The sequence below is a fragment of the Schistocerca piceifrons genome, chromosome X (assembly GCF_021461385.2).
Source record: "Schistocerca piceifrons isolate TAMUIC-IGC-003096 chromosome X, iqSchPice1.1, whole genome shotgun sequence".
Lineage (NCBI taxonomy): Eukaryota > Metazoa > Arthropoda > Insecta > Orthoptera > Acrididae > Schistocerca > Schistocerca piceifrons.
This window is the reverse complement of record NC_060149.1, coordinates 85,505,119-85,521,891: the sequence shown is the minus strand read 5'-3', so window position 1 is coordinate 85,521,891 and position 16,773 is coordinate 85,505,119. Positions and strand designations below refer to the sequence as shown.

At 39.1% G+C, this 16,773-nt stretch overlaps 1 protein-coding gene across 6 annotated transcripts in view; it reads right to left on the bottom strand.

The window, feature by feature from the left end:
* The window catches only part of LOC124722869 (forkhead box protein P1), a 205,635-nt gene that overhangs the window by 112,712 nt on the left and 76,150 nt on the right, over positions 1-16,773 (bottom strand). For 5 of the 6 annotated variants that reach the window (XR_007006455.1, XM_047248001.1, XM_047248003.1 and 2 more), the window contains exon 8: positions 6,479-6,523. The exons of the other annotated variant lie outside the window; for it this stretch is intronic. Coding sequence is in view for 4 of the 5 variants with exons in the window: in XM_047248001.1 (XP_047103957.1) it covers positions 6,479-6,523 (45 nt within the window). In the remaining variant the exon portion in view is untranslated. The remainder of the gene's footprint in view (positions 1-6,478; positions 6,524-16,773) is intronic. 6 annotated transcript variants of the gene reach the window in all.

The following is a 16,773-nucleotide window of genomic DNA, read 5'->3' as shown; positions in this document are numbered from 1 at the left end:
CTAAGACCCCAAAGAGGTGTAAACACATGATTCGAGGAACTCAGGAAAATCTAGAATGGGATAGAAAAGATTGGAAGCAAAAAGTAATTGTTGTACTGAAAGTGATAAACACCAAATAGTGACTGATGTGACTGCTCTTTGACATAATAATTTCTCAGAGCATTCAAACCAGTGTTTGAGTATGTTTACCATTAGAAATTTCTCTACTGTAATTCAAATTCTGAGACAGTGCTCACTTATTAAAAGAATTAATTACCAAAGATAATATACAAAAATTGATACTGTTCAATTCTGTAGACACAGCTGTAAATAGATGCAGTGATGGTTGTGCATTAATGACAAAAAAACAAAGTTAGTTGACATCAAAAAATTATCTATTTTAAATATCAGGTAACATTTCTAGTAGTGGTAAGGCTTCCTCTTGCTCTTCATGGCTGGCAAATGTTAAAAATTCAGATAGCTTAAACCTTCAATGACAACTAACAACTAATGTGGAACCACTGAGAAGTCCTAATGGTCTAAATTATGGATAATGCTACCAGATTATCTTCCAGTGAGTAATAAACCCCCCGCTAAATACTGACAGTTGTTTGGATCACTGCTTCATGCATCTTCTAGCATATCAATCACTCATGGATACCATGTGCAAGTAATTTATACACAATGTCTAAACTGCTTCTGTGGACTCTGTTTACAAAAGCAACACAAAAAACACCTGTAGTACATGCAAATAATATTAATTTTTTATGCAAGACTTTAATCTTCTACCATGGACAATGCTATTTATAAAATTTTGCCATTAGTAGTCAGATTTCCAGGGCACAAGCTTTATGAAAACTACTGAAAGTATTGTGTGAATCAAAGTTCTGAGATTCAGATGTGTACCTCTCAAGCTTTGAAGCTTATTCCATAATGGCATTCATCATTGTTGTAATTAGTAAACTGACAAATATGACGATTTTTTTAATAAAATTTATATTACTGTAGCTACAGTAACGTTCCTTGCAAGTTATATACTCCCTTCTTACTTAAAAACTAGTACAATGATGAAGGCACAACAGTGAATATCACAAAAGAGAGACCTAAGTCCTTGTATACAAGCTACAAAAAGATATTCTGTTGAATAATATAAACACAAATATGTTTGAAAATTATGCACTTATGGGAGCTTCAAGGTGATATATTTACTGAATATTCACAACAGAGTATGATATCTTGTCTAATGAGATTATAGAATAACAGCGTATGAACAGTTGAGAAGCACCTACTAAATGGCCATGGTTATGTATATGCCTGAGATGACATGGAAGTACTGAATGTTGTTTGCCACTGAATGCAGCAGTAAATACTATATGAGAAATTGATGTTCTCATTACTTCCACAGGGAAATATTTAACCAAGTTACATAGTTCAAAATGAGGCACAAGATTTATTTTTGTTAATATGAATGCAGCCTGCAGAACTCACAATGTGTTGATAAACATACAAATTCAGGAATAAGCTGAGAACAAATCACAGTCTCACAGTGTAGACCATCTCTAGAGTATATTACCCAGAATCAGTGTCATACCATGTCAGTACCCTAAGTGAAAATCACTGCAAATTATGGATGATCCCATCTACTCTGAATTGCAGGTAATGTCAACAACTATTCTTAGATCAGAAAAGTTGTAGAGTTCAAAGCAACAGCTAGCTCTCAACATGTTCCAGACCTCTACTCCAAGAGGATAATTTTGGTCTGCACATTGCGAGGGACCTAAAAGATGTTTATTGTCTTTGTTACAAAAATAATTATTCGCTGCCTGCTCACAGCACTGTCATGTCATCTGCTGGTAGCAGGTGGTGCAATGCTCATGATATTTTTCCAGTAGCTCCCAAAGAAGAATTTTAATTTAGAGCAGAAACTTTCTTAACTGAACTTTTTATTGATCTCGCCATGGCAGAATACTCAGAAAATTCTAAAATCCACCAGGATTATGGAACCAATTGTCAATTTTTATTAAACATCAGTTCCCTTTGCTCTCATAATAGTAGTCATAATATGAGGCTAATTCTGTCCAAGATCCATCACAGTAAGCAACTATAAAAAATAAACAGAAATGATTTAACAATGCACTGTGGCAACAGTTATTTTTCATCAGATTCAGTAAAAGAAAAACATTCATCCTTGCAGTCACTTTGGTCTTAGAGTTCAAAGTACATTAGTCACATAAGAATCAACCTGCTGCCATTTTCACCTAATGAGGTAGAAGATAAAACCCCTCCTTGATGTTCACCAGTTCCAAAATTTCACTCACTTTCTTGTTATGGCAATGGAAAGAATGGTGGGATTTGGCATTGTGTGAGATGTGATCCACTTCTATTTTTTCCATATATAGGCCATACCATATATTTGTTTGTTATTATGCCCAACATAATACATGTATTCTGCAGTGAATTTAATCTGAATATTTCTTTTAGTTTTGTGATTATGCATTATGAAATATGAAACTTGTGTATTGTTTGTACATAGCACTTTATAATTTCCTTTATTGAACACGTGAAAAATTCAATATCATATAAATCTTCAGTGGAAGATGAGTAAAATAGAAATAGTAACAAACAACATTTTTCAGCACAATGGGCTGTACATGATTGTTCACTTGCATTGTGGTACTCAGTGGTTATAATTCTGACACAGTCCATGAAAGTTGACTTGGATCTTCTGGATATTTATCTTTGAAACATAATTACTGTTTCAAGTGTGACACTTCTAAACAGAATAATTTCATATCAGACAAATTTCACGAATATTTCATCCAGCAGCTCTGAAAGTATGAAAGTAAGAAATCGTGTCCTGATGTACGTCCTCAGACAAAATTCATTGGAAGAGCCTGAGTTTCAGTTTTCTATTCAAATTTAACAAAATGTTAAAAATTGTGTGATGATACCCAAAAAAAGTTTTTAGAGAAAACAGTAAGCTTATACAAAACCCCAAACCTTAAAATAATGGGTATCTGAAAAACAAATAAATGTTGTAACTGAAATGTGTGTCAGCGGATCAAATATCATTATATGCAGATGCAAACAAAAAACATAGAAACAGAAGACAGAAAGATGAAAAATGTGGTAAAATGTGACTACACTTTACACATTTCTTCTTTCTTCAGTTGTGAATTAGAAATTGAAGGGTTTGGTGCAAGAAGGAGGCAGCTCCACTTTTCCCATTTTGTGGCAAATTAAAAAAAAAATTAATTTAATTTTCACCAAAACCAAAAAAAAAAAAAAAAAAAAATAGTCAGCTTTGTGTTAGGTTATGGGGTATCTAACACTACTGACCAGACTACACACAAATGCACACACTCAGGTACATACACTGGAGTTTTGAATTTTGGAGCTGCCTCCATTTTGCTCCAAAGTGAATTAAAAACTCTTTGTAGAACGATTTTTCCCATAATTAACCATATTTCAGTTTGAAAAACATTTATTAATAAAGAAAGTACAACATTATTGGCATAATACATCAATATGTACAGTTCTTCTTCAGTCTTCTAGCTTTCCCTCGGTCTCCTCTGGATCGTTTGAAGCATCTGACATCGCCTGGTTGTAAAGCCACATTTCGTTTTGCCCAATATACTTTCTGACCAGCTCTTTGACATCTTTAAACTTTTGGTCTTTAAGCAGGAGGAGACAACCATAAGCTTGACGAAGGTGGTCCATTGTTATGAGACTCGCAAGTCCTTTGTTGCAAAGTTGTGCATTATTGAAGACAGTCATCCCTACAGTCACACTGCCTCGAATAATCCCTTTACCAATGTATGGCTGTTCATAGAGGAATATTTTGTACTGATTAAATATTTTCCTCTATTCTTGTTTAATAATGATACATAAGGGTTGTTTAAATAAAAGTTCTTCAACTTGTCAACAAAGTTGAAAATAAATCCCTGGTTCACTTCAGTGACATGAAATTTGGGGCTGGTTCTTCTGATAATGCAAGCATAGTCAACTGGAAGAAAAACTCTTTCTGCCTTCCTCAAACACTTTTCTATGTTACTGAATGCTCTGTCGCATGGCATAAAGCTGTGGCCCGGTTCTGGGAATTGGTGAACGATCTTTGTAAGGCAGCCACTTTGCACAAGGTAAAACAGGTACTGCATTAATGAATGATTTTTATTCTGTGAGACACAGTTATCAGAAAATTGGTAAAGTATTTTGATATCACCTGTTAGAATGTGCTTGATGTAGTGATGTGTAAAACTGATTGGCTCATTGGGCATCTTTTTTCCGATGGTTTCATCATAGAGATAAAAATGATGTATTCCAGTCTTACCAGATGAAATCACAAAGTTATAGACCCACAATTGGCATTTATAAACTGCGCCCCCAGAAGGAACTTTGGGGAAGTGCCTGTTTTGTTCGTAGTTGAAGCACAACATCTCGGTGTCATTATTACATTGTGCAAGTGTCTTTAATCTGCCGATAAAACGAATCCACCCAACTTTGATGAAGTAGCATGGCATCTGGGGCTCCTTATGTCTCTTATCTGAGATAGAAGAGGCACTGAGTTCCTTTTGTATGTTGTCACACTTTTGACACGTGTCCAATCTTGGGGGCGCAGATATGATGTGGAAGTGTATCTTGAAGGACTGAAAGTAAAAATCATATTCTACTGGAGATTCAGAGTGCTTCTTCATCTACAAAAGATGCATTTCTTTGATAAGGAGGTTGGCAATCGAGTACTGTCTACTGCCATTGTCTCGTTGACTGTAATGCAATTCTCACCTAGGAAAACTGTCAAAGTGACAATGAACCTTTTACACAGTTTCATCTGGAATTTTGTTGCATCTTGTATTATGCTTTCCCCTACCATCTGGTTTTGGTGTGATAGCTCCTTCAAAAGAAAATTGCTTTGTGATGTTTTCCACTTTTTTACAGACTCTTGCATTACTCTCACCAACTCAAACAGTATTAACATTTGAAAATGCCCTGGGCTCTCCTGTTCCACTTTTTGGCCTATTTATTTTAACAGGTAAACCTTTTATGCAACCAGCCAAATACACATCATGGGTGTACATAGTTGTTAGGCCATTAAAAGTATAATTAATATGATGCCTTGCCTCAATGTTGAATTCAGTGAAACACTTGCGTCTGCAACTGCAATCATACCTGCAGTCGGGTGAGGCAGGTTCTTTCCACTTGTGCTCTTGTACTGCTTTCTGTCAACCTTCCACTGTTTTCTTATGTTCCATTCCCATTGTTCCCTGTGCAACCCATTCTTGCTCTTGAGTCGTCCAACAACTATTTCTCTGCTTCTTGAATCTTCTTCTGAATCAGTAGACATCCCATCTTCACCTGGCTCATAGTTTTCTGAAGAGTTACAACTAAACAGTCCTTCCTGTTCTGATTGACTCATATTGACAGAAACCGTGAAACCAAAAGATGATGAAGTCACAAAATAGATAGTAAGCTTGATAAAAAATACCTCTCACAGAGAACGCACAATGTTTACACTGGTCTGCTGAATACATAACATAACCTCCTTCCTGCTATCATTTGGGGAAGAACGAGGCAGCTCCCAGAGCGAGAGCTGCCTCCATTTTCATGCAAACTCAGAGTACAGGCAGCTCCATCTGTTGGATTTCTCTGGAACTAGTGTGTGGAGCTGCCTCCTCCTTGCACCAAACCCCTCAATTTTAATATCCAAAAGTCAATACACACAATTTTTCACATTCTTTATCATTCATAAACATCACTATGTTACCTATTGATAACAACACATTAATAAGTTTACATCTCAATTAGTTATAAAATGCAAAACTGTTAAATGCAATGTTAAAAATTAATGTTATTGTGAGAAAACTCTGTGTGTGTGTGTGTGTGTGTGTGTGTGTGTGTGTGTGTGAGAGAGAGAGAGAGAGAGAGAGAGAGAGAGAGAGAGAGAGAGTGTCAGTAACAGGGCGATGAGAGTGGTAGAGAGGGAAGCAGTTAAGTTTTCATGCAAATGTATTGGCTGTTATTTGTTAGTAATGTGACGTATGATGAAGATAATTTCATATTAGTTAAGTTTCTTTCAGTTGCTTACATACTATGTGATATTATCTCACATTTTTTTGTTCCCAATATTTTAAATAAATTCTATGAATTAACAGTAGCATTAAATGAAACTCATAAAATGGAATTATTAATTTTAAGGAAAGTAGTTTATAAATTCCACAAATACAATACTCAAAACTCATAAGAAAACACAAAAAATTAATTGTCTTCAATACATACACCCTTCCATTAAGTATTAAGTTTGATTTTGGTTATTGAGACAAACTAAACTCATATTCACAGACCATGTGTGACACATAAAATTCAGAGGCAAATAGAATGGACCCTTGAAGATATTACACAAGCAATAGGAATGACATCCTATTACTTTTGTTACAATTAAGTACACTGGAACATGATTTAATCAATGATACAGTGAAGAAAATATAGACAATCTTCTCTTTACCTTGTTGAACATCAAGTCCTGCACGTTCCAGCATATATGGTAGCCCTACATGAAGGACAGCAGCCAGGAAGTAAGTAGCACAGAAAGAAAGAAGAGAGGTTTTCATGAGAAATTAATTTTAGTAATATACACGTACAGGACAGGCTGTTATAATGGTGTTGTGCAATTCTGAATGTCATTCCAATTTTAGTTGTGCCTTGCAAGGACTCTCTCAACTGATACTCTTGCCTATGTGTTATAATTTAGATGAGGGTAGGTTTTCTATAATTTCATTACTATGATTATCTGCTGAATGGAATTACATAAAATTTACAGTAAAACTAAAACCTGAAAGTCTCACACAACAATAAAGACAGATAAACTGGTTGCACTTACCAGTACATGAAAGACTGGTTTGACTAATAACAATACATTGAAATGACTGCCAAAGTTTCATATCAGCGCACACTCTGCTGCAGAGTGAAAATCTCATTCTGGAAACATCCCCTAGGCTGTGGCTAAGCCATGTCTTCGCAATATCCTTTCTTTCAGGAGTGCTAGTTCTGCAAGGTTCGCAGGAGAGCTTCTGTAAAGTTTGGAAGGTAGGAGATGAGGTACTGGCAGAAGTAAACCTGTGAGGATGGGGCGTGAGTCGTGCTTGGGTAGCTCAGTTGCTAGAGCACTTGCCCGCGAAAGGAAAAGGTCCTGAGTCTCAGCCCGGCACACAGTTTTAATCTGCCAGGAAGTTTCAACAATTGACTTACCAGAGGGTTTTGCATTGTCTTTGAATTTAGGAATTTAATGCCTTCAGCTAATTTAAGTCTGCCATTACATGTGGGTAATGCAGTGTTTTAAATGAAATGTGTATGGGGAACAAAATATATCTTGTTTTATATGGTCACAAGACAAGAAAAGTGTTTTGTATTTTCAAACAAAGTTGTCATTCAGTACATTCCACTATATTTTAACTAGGGACCTAACAGTCATCAACAGTCATCCTCAGGTGAGCCATCAATGATTAATAATGATGTCTTCCATTTAAAAGATATAGTGCACCACACACATGTCAAAATCATGTTGACAGATGGGCCACACTACATGGTGGCAGCATTCTTGGTGGTGGAACTGCAGAACTCAGCTGTCTTCCATGTTGCTACTTGCCACTGGCTGTTGGTACACTCTGTATCTTCAGTTTGAGCAAACTGTGGAGATGATAGGATTCCACACATTGTCCAGCTGGTAGCCACTATCACAATTCATCAGATTATCTGCCAGGCATATTTCCATGGGTTCTTTAATAATGGAGTTCCAAAATGATGGTGCTGTGGTTACAATCATTTTTCTTCATTCAATGTCCAATGGAAATGCAAGCAGTACCCAAAATAAACTGATTTTTTATTTTTTTTAACTTATTTATTCACATTTTAAGCACAAACTCTCAATCCCCTTCAAAGTACTATCCACTTGCACTAATAAACTTGTCTAACTATTCTTCAAAACATTGTTTAAATTCATCTTTTCTGGTGCTTGACAGCACCTCCATAATTTTTTTTCTTCACCTCAGTAACATCAGCAAAACAGTTTCCTTTCATGTCTCCTTTCACTCTAGGAAACGAAAAAGCCACATGGGGCAACATCAAGTTAGCATGGGGGGTTAGGAACATGGATCATACAATTTTTGGTCAAGAATTGTTGTACCGACAGGGCTATGTGAGCATCAGCATTGTCATGATGTAAAAACCAGATACCTAACTGATACAAATCAGGCCTCTTCCAGTGCACACTGTTGTGCACTCTTTTTAAAACTTCAAAGATGAAAGCCTGATTGACTTTCTGACCCTGTGGAACAAACTCTGAATGGACAACTCCTCTCACATCGAAAAAAAAAACAGCAAATCAGCATTGTTTTAATGCTTGATTTTACCTGATGAGCTTTCTTGGGATGAGGTGAACTTGAAGTCTTCCGCTGACTTGATTGTTGCTTTGATTCTGGATTGTAAGCATAGCACCAAATTTTGTCACCTATGATAATATTTCAAAAAAAGTTTGGATCATTTTGGGACTCTTCTTTCAAAGCATAGCATGCTTCCACATGTGCTTGTTTTTTTTTTTTTTTTCCCCCCAGCAGTCAGCAGTCATGGCACAAATTTGGCAGCCACCACTTTCATTCCCAAATCCTCTGTCACAATTTGTTACACTGAACTCCAAGTCACACCAAAAAGTGCTTCAATTTCTTTAATGGTCCATCATTGATCTTCGCTGATGACTGCATGAATGTTTTCAACATTCTCTCTCATGTGTTTGTGCCATGGAAGGACGACCAGACTGAGGTTTGTCGTCAATTGACATTTCACCATTTTTGAAATCAGAAAACCATGCAAAAACTTGAGTTTTCCCATTACCGCTGTCCTTGTATGCTGTTTTTAACATTTCCAGAGATTCTATTCCAGTTTTTCTGAGTAAACAACAGAATTTTACCACCACATGCTGTTCACAAAAATCACCCACTGCAAAAATGACAATCACACATAACAGTTGTCACTATAAACTCTGCCAAAACTAGTCCTGACCTTCTTCAGTGACAGCACGCAGCTTACAGACTCTGGAATATATGCTCTATGCACTCCTAGTGGCAAAATGTGGTGCTACAGAAGCTTTTCCCACCAATAAATAAGTTTGGTTTCTTTTGGGTACTCCCTCACACAATGTTTGGCAATAGCGGAGTTGTAAATTATAGATTTTCAGCAATCAGTCGTCCTTTTTAAATTTTATTGGCAGATCTAGATTTCAGCTAGAAGCTAGCCATTTTCAATGCATTATTAGTTTTGCTCATTGCGTGTAATGCCTGCTGGTCAGGCTTCATCCACAGTTCATTGAATAACATTCAATAAACAAGGAAAACTAATTTTTGCAATTCACACTATTATTTTCTACCTTGAAATGTGATTTTGATGCAAAAAATAGCCTATTTATTAGTTATTTATATAAAGGAAATCTTATTCCACCAGATACATAATCCTCAGCTTCAAATTATCCAACTGCCAATTTGAACTTTTTGTTTTCAGTAAATACGGAAATCAGAAGAAGGAAGAAAGCAAACCAGCAGGCAGAGTGCCTTATATCAATGGCATCTAGGGAGACAGTAAGACAAATATTCTTATCTGAAACACATTTAATACTGAAGTAAGCTCTTGTTCCATACATGAGCATAGGCAATTCAACCAACAATGCAGTTACCAATTCCTTAGTCCTAAACTAGTTCTCTTATTCCTGTAAACTAATTTATCAGCTGTTCAGTAACTGATAAACACAGTCATCATATGAGCACTAATGTGATCTCATGGTCTCAGTTTATTAGTCATTCGTTTGCATTAGATCCCTAGTTAGCACGTGAGTTTCCTTAATATATTATATCTTGATTTTAGCTTTTGTCCTGTTAGTCCTAGGTGTTTCCTAACTGTCAGTGATCTGTTGAGAGTCACACCTAAATAGATGAGTCATCAACTACATATAATTTATTATTGTGGAAGATTACATTTAGTTCTTTGTCTTTCTGTTCATTAGATGGAATGAGCTGACTTCTGTTTTATGATGTATCCTGTCACCAAATAGTATTCTCCTGTTTGAAGTAGAAGTGGCTATGTCCACAAAATACGTATCCATCTAAATGACACAATGAGGATCATGACAGGAACTCTTAAATGCACACCAATACCCTGACAGTTAGTACTCATCAGTACTGCTCCACCAATCTCTGATGACAACAAACAATAACACATGAATAATGAAACTCAAAAAATCCAGAGACTTACCAATTCATGACACACTGAACAATTTACCATGCATGTGACTAATATCTAAAGAACCAATCCAGGCAAACAATGGCCAACTTACTCCAGGAAGCTATGACCTGAGAGAAGAATGGAGACATCAGTGGACATCTTTCCATCATCATGAGAAGACAGGTAAAACAGATCTGACCACCTAACCCCCAGGAGTGAACCTAGCAAGAAAAATATGGATCTCCTGAACCATATCACAACTGGTCATGTCATGACCAAAGCAACACTACATAAATGGAGAATGATAGATGGTGTTCAATGTGACTGTGGAATATTGGAACAAACACTGGATCACATTTTGGATGACTGCCTAAAAATAAAATTCACAGATACTTAGAAAGACTTTGCAGACACATGACCTGTAGCATTTGGAGTCTTTGTATATACAACTGTGATGGGAAGTGGCATATACATTTACTGTTTCATATTATCTTACTTTGTACAATTTAATGTATGTACTTGTAAACCATAATTCTGTAAGCCATATGCTAAGTAAATAATTAGTCACTTGTGGACAAATAAACAATCTAATATCACTGAAGATGATACAAAAAAAGCATGTGCATAATGAGGCAATTACAGGTAAATCTGATTAATGTTCAAAGAACCAACAAGCTGCTGGTTAAACAACTTTTAATTTTGATCAAGTATCATAAAATATCAATGCAGAAAATCAAGTATTGCCTACATAAGTTATCTCTTGCTTAGTGAGTAAAGACAAGTAAGTGGTGTGATCATAAAATAAGAGTTTTTTTGTTTGTTTTTTGGAAAGAATGTTTTTTCCATCTACATCAATGTTATCTGCTTCAAAATTGTCTCCATTAGATATTATTCACTTATGCCAGCAATTTAACCAATCCTCAGAATACTCTTGGAACTTGATCTTTGGGATACCTTGTAGCTCTCTCAGTGATGTATTTTTAATCGCATCTTGCTTATAAGGTAAAGAACCTTTCAAGGTTTCTTTATTTTTAGGAACAAAAAAGTCACATTGTGCAATATCTGGTGAATATGGAGACAGAGGTGTCATTGCAGTATTGTATTTTGCCAAAAGTCCATGAACAGGCAACAAAGTGTGAGCAGGTTCATTATCGTGGTGCAAAGGCCATGAATTTTTTCATCGCAAATCAAGAATTTTTTCAGATTGCTTCACACAAACAGTGTTCAACTTGAAAGTAGTATATTTATTGATCAGTTGAGCTGGTGGCAAGAACTCATGTTACACTATGCTGTTAAAATTTAAGAACACAGTGATCAGCCAGAACATTATGACCACCTACCTAATAGCAGGTGTGGCCATGTTTGGCATGGATAACAATGGCAACACATCATGGCATGGAAGCAATGAGGCCTTGATAGGTCACTGGAGGGAGCTGACACCAACGTGCACACACAAGTCACCTAATTCCCATAAATTCTAGGGAGGGGGACGATGAGCTCTGATGCCACGTTCAATCTCATCCCAGATGTGTTCGATCAAGTTCATATCTGGTGAGTTGGGGGGCCAGCACATCAATTGGAACTCACCACAGTGTTCCTTGAACCACTTCATCACACTCCTGGTGTTGTGACACAGTGCATTATCTTGTTGAAAAATGCCACGGCCTTCAGAAAACATGATTGTCATGAAGGGGTGTACGTGGTCTGCAACCAGTGTACAATACTCCTTGGTCATCACGGTGCCTTGCACGAGCTACACTGGACTCACGGATGCCCACATGAACGTTCCCCAGAGAATAATGGAGCTGCGCCAGCTTGTCTCTGACCCGCAGTACTGGGGTCGAGGAGCTGTTCCCCTGGTAGGGGACAGATCTGCAACCTCCCATCGACATGATGAATAAGGTATAGGGATTCGTCAGACTGTGCAACACTCTGCCACTGCACCATTGCCCAGTGCTGATGGTCACATGCCCATTTCAGTCATAGTTGCAATGTTGTGGTGTTAACATTGGCACACGCATAGGTCATCAGCTGCAGAGGCCCATCGTTACGAATGTTTGGTGCACTGTGTGTTCAGACACACTTGTTCTCTGCTAAGCATTAAAGTCTGAGATAAGTTCTGTCACAGTTCACTGCCTGTCCTGTTTTACCAGTCTGCCCAGATTATGACATCCAACACGACGTCTGGATGTGGTTTCACTTCGGTTTCTTGACATGTTAAAGACACTCACCACAGCACTCCTCAAACGCCAAAAAAGTTGTTTAGTTTCTGAAACGCTCATGGCCTCTGGGCCATCACAATCAGCCCTCGGTCAGATAGACTGTGCATTTTCTCCATTCTATACATGGACAGCATGCTCACTGATACTATGTGCACCGTATGTGTGTCTGACTAACAGTCATTCCTCACCAGGTGCCAGTGCTATCACCTGGATGGGTTTATATCAATAGTGGGTCAGTGGTTACAATGTTCTGGGTGATCAGTCTAACTTTCACATTTGACTGTACTTGTCAAGCTTTTCTCAGTGTTGGCAATCCACAATGATTTCAGTGGAACAACCAAGCCTTAGTGTTGACATCATATCCATAAACCCATGATTCACTGCCACTGATGACACATTTCAGTATTTTTGCATTGTCATGTAGTGACTCCTGAGCAATTTGCATTTGCCACTGTCTTGTTCAAAATTCAACAATTTTGAGACAAATTTTGCTGCAACACATTTCATACCCAAAACATCCAAAAAATTTCATAGCGTGAGGTGACCGATATTTCAGCATCATTGATGACTGCTCTGATTGTGATTTGGTGACTGTTCTTAATTATTTCTTTCACTTTTTCCAGGCTTCCATTGGCTGATAATGTGCTGTGGCAACCAGGGTGCTTGTCATCTTCACCATCTTCGAGGTCTTCTTCAATACACTTATGCCTCTCAAAAATCTTGTTTTACTCATAGCAAACTCAAAAAGCAATATTGACTGCATTTCATTCTATTTAATAGCAAAATTTAACACAAATTCTCTGCTCCATTTTTCACTGCCAAAGCACATCTAACCTTTTTGACAGCTTCAACACATTGAATATCTGATATGATTAACACTGTACCGGTATTGGGAATTTGCCAGACTAGTATTGGGTGCATGCTCATCATAAGCAGCATCAGCATTACAGAAGGCAATCTTTCAAAATATATTTATCTCTCATGTATAGTATTTCATTAATGTGACTGCTATTTCTAATGTAACTTAACTTGCCTTAGCCTCTTAGAACATACCAAAGACATTCGCCAATAACAGTTATATAATTATCAAATTACATGACAGTTTTAATCAGCATATTAATTTGGGATATTATGTACTTGTGAGAAATTCGATTCACATAAGTAGGTGCAATAACACTTGCATATTGTTGCTACAAAATTACAACATTTTATTAGCACAAATACCAGACACCAATTGTCTCTAAATTGTTGAATTTTGAACAAGACAGTGTCAAATGCAAATTGCTCAGGAGTCACTACATGACAATGCAAAAATACCGAAATATGTCGTGAGCTTAAGACAGATAGAATGAATAGACTGAACAAATGACTTAAAACAAAGATATAAAGACACACACATTTCGTTCTTTAGTCTCTGACTTCAGATGTAACATCAGTCTTTTCAGGCTATTGTCCCCATTCCCCTCCAGTAAGGAGTACCAGTGCTAGGTAAGGTGGAGGTAATGGTACCATTATTCCTGTAGGTACTGAGGCAGGTAGAGCTGAGTCCTGAAAGCCCAGTTGTAATGTGAGTGAGGGGCATAGTCAGCATTGTTTCAAGCACTGGGGGACAAGAACTGAGATGAAATCCAGTGGATAGTGTATGAGAGGTAGATCTGAGGCCATCTCGCACAACAACTCAAACCAGTTTCAGTCGTCAAGGGCTTGCCATTCAATAATATTATGAATGTGTAATAATCACACTGTAGCACTTTATGAAGTCCAGAGTGTGACTGTTGTAGGATTGCCCATATAGTGTCATCATGCAGCATGATACACCCACAGTCCTTCAATGCCTCGTGGACAAATATTAGCTGCACCTGAGGAGGGGCTCTACGGATATGAGCGATATGTTGTTGCACCCTTTCACCACTGTTACTAATTCTGGTAACTCACCGTTGGTCAGAACTTGGGACAGAGTAGTCAGAAAATCAGAGGGCAGACCCAGGCATTTGCCACACAAAATGTCTGCTAAGTAAACTGAAAATCTTTTATGTAGGCAGTATGCAGGCCCAGCAACACTGTCCACTGCGTGGAATGACATGTGAGAGCAGCCTTAAGAGTGCAGTGCAGTGCAGCGTTCAACAAGGCCATTACTCAGAGGGTGGTACGCCGTAGTTCAAAACTGTTGGACATTACCCAATTTGCATATCTCTATGAACAGGTAGGACTCAAAGTGTCAGCCTCGGTCAGTGATTGTCGATGTGGAGCAGCTAAAATGTGCAGTCCACATCTTTAGGAAGGCTGTCATACTGTCATGTCCACAAGTGGAACTGCTTCCATCCAGTGTGCCACTCTGTCTATGGTTGATAATAAATAGTGAAAATAATTTGATTCTGATAGTGGACCCACCAAATCCATGTGCAGGTGTAGTAGTCTTCCTTTAGGAATTTTGTATTTTCAGTGTTGTGGGTAGGCATGGCACCCGTCTTTGCTGCACTGGCAGCCATTGCAACTACTGTGAACATTTTTGCAGTTGGTTTTAACAATGGGCCACACAAAATGCTCTGTGATTAACTTGGTAGTATGACAAGCTGCTGATTGTGACAAGCTATCACTGTCAGACCAACAGTCGGCAAGTGATGGTCAAAGGAATCACTGAGTCAAGAATAAATCTATGGATACCAGTCACTGAATGCTGACTCCTATTTTGACTGGACCAGAGGTGGAATTCTTCCTATATGTCAGTCAGGGAGCCTGAAGATCGTGTAATGTAGCATTGAAACTGGTTGCTCAAATGAAATAACAACTGAAAATTTAGATGGCTGAAGGTGTTTTGATTCAACGGTTACATAGGTTGTCAAAAATTGCACTGCAGAACATTAATGGCACCAGCAGACACACTCTGTGTTGGGAAGTACTACACCATCAGTGTCTGTGCCAGGAATCTGTAATGGTTCCACAGTTAACCCAGTGTTGATCTCCACCAATAGTACTATTACCTTGTTGACCCAACTTTTGTTCCTTCGCTATTTCACTAAAGCACATTGTAGCACTTAGCATCTTTATCCAAGACAGAAAGTTGGCACCCACTGTTAATGTGGCAAATTCCCACAGGAAATTGCCAAATGTAATTCAGATGACAGAAGTGGCAAACAATGTAGTTCTTACCGGGGTTGTTTTTTATGTGTGCCAGTGGTTGATGGTCAGTGAATATACACTCCTGGAAATGGAAAAAAGAACACATTGACACCGGTGTGTCAGACCCACCATACTTGCTCCGGACACTGCGAGAGGGCTGTACAAGCAATGATCACACGCACGGCACAGCGGACACACCAGGAACCACGGTGTTGGCCGTCGAATGGCGCTAGCTGCGCAGCATTTGTGCACCGCCGCCGTCAGTGTCAGCCAGTTTGCCGTGGCATACGGAGCTCCATCGCAGTCTTTAACACTAGTAGCATGCCGCGACAGCGTGGACGTGAACCGTATGTGCAGTTGACGGACTTTGAGCGAGGGCGTATAGTGGGCATGCGGGAGGCCGGGTGGACGTACCGCCGAATTGCTCAACACGTGGGGCGTGAGGGCTCCACAGTACATCGATGTTGTCGCCAGTGGTCGGTGGAAGGTGCACGTGCCCGTCGACCTGGGACCGGACCGCAGCGACGCACGGATGCACGCCAAGACCGTAGGATCCTACGCAGTGCCGTAGGGGACTGCACCGCCACTTCCCAGCAAATTAGGGACACTGTTGCTCCTGGGGTATCGGCGAGGACCATTCGCAACCGTCTCCATGAAGCTGGGCTACGGTCCCGCACACCGTTAGGCCGTCATCCGCTCACGCCCCAACATCGTGCAGCCCGCCTCAAGTGGTGTCGCGACAGGCGTGAATGGAGGGACGAATGGAGACGTGTCGTCTTCAGCGATGAGAGTCGCTTCTGCCTTGGTGCCAATGATGGTCGTATGCGTGTTTGGCGCCGTGCAGGTGAGCGCCACAATGAGGACTGCATACGACCGAGGCACACAGGGCCAACACCCGGCATCATGGTGTGGGGAGCGATCTCCTACACTGGCCGTACACCACTGGTGATCGTCGAGGGGACACTGAATAGTGCACGGTACATCCAAACCGTCATCGAACCCATCGTTCTACCATTCCTAGACCGGCAAGGGAACTTGCTGTTCCAACAGGACAATGCACGTCCGCATGTATCCCATGCCACCCAACGTGCTCTAGAAGGTGTAAGTCAACTACCCTGGCCAGCAAGATCTCCGGATCTGTCCCCCATTGAGCGTGTTTGGGACTGGATGAAGCGTCGTCTCACGCGGTCTG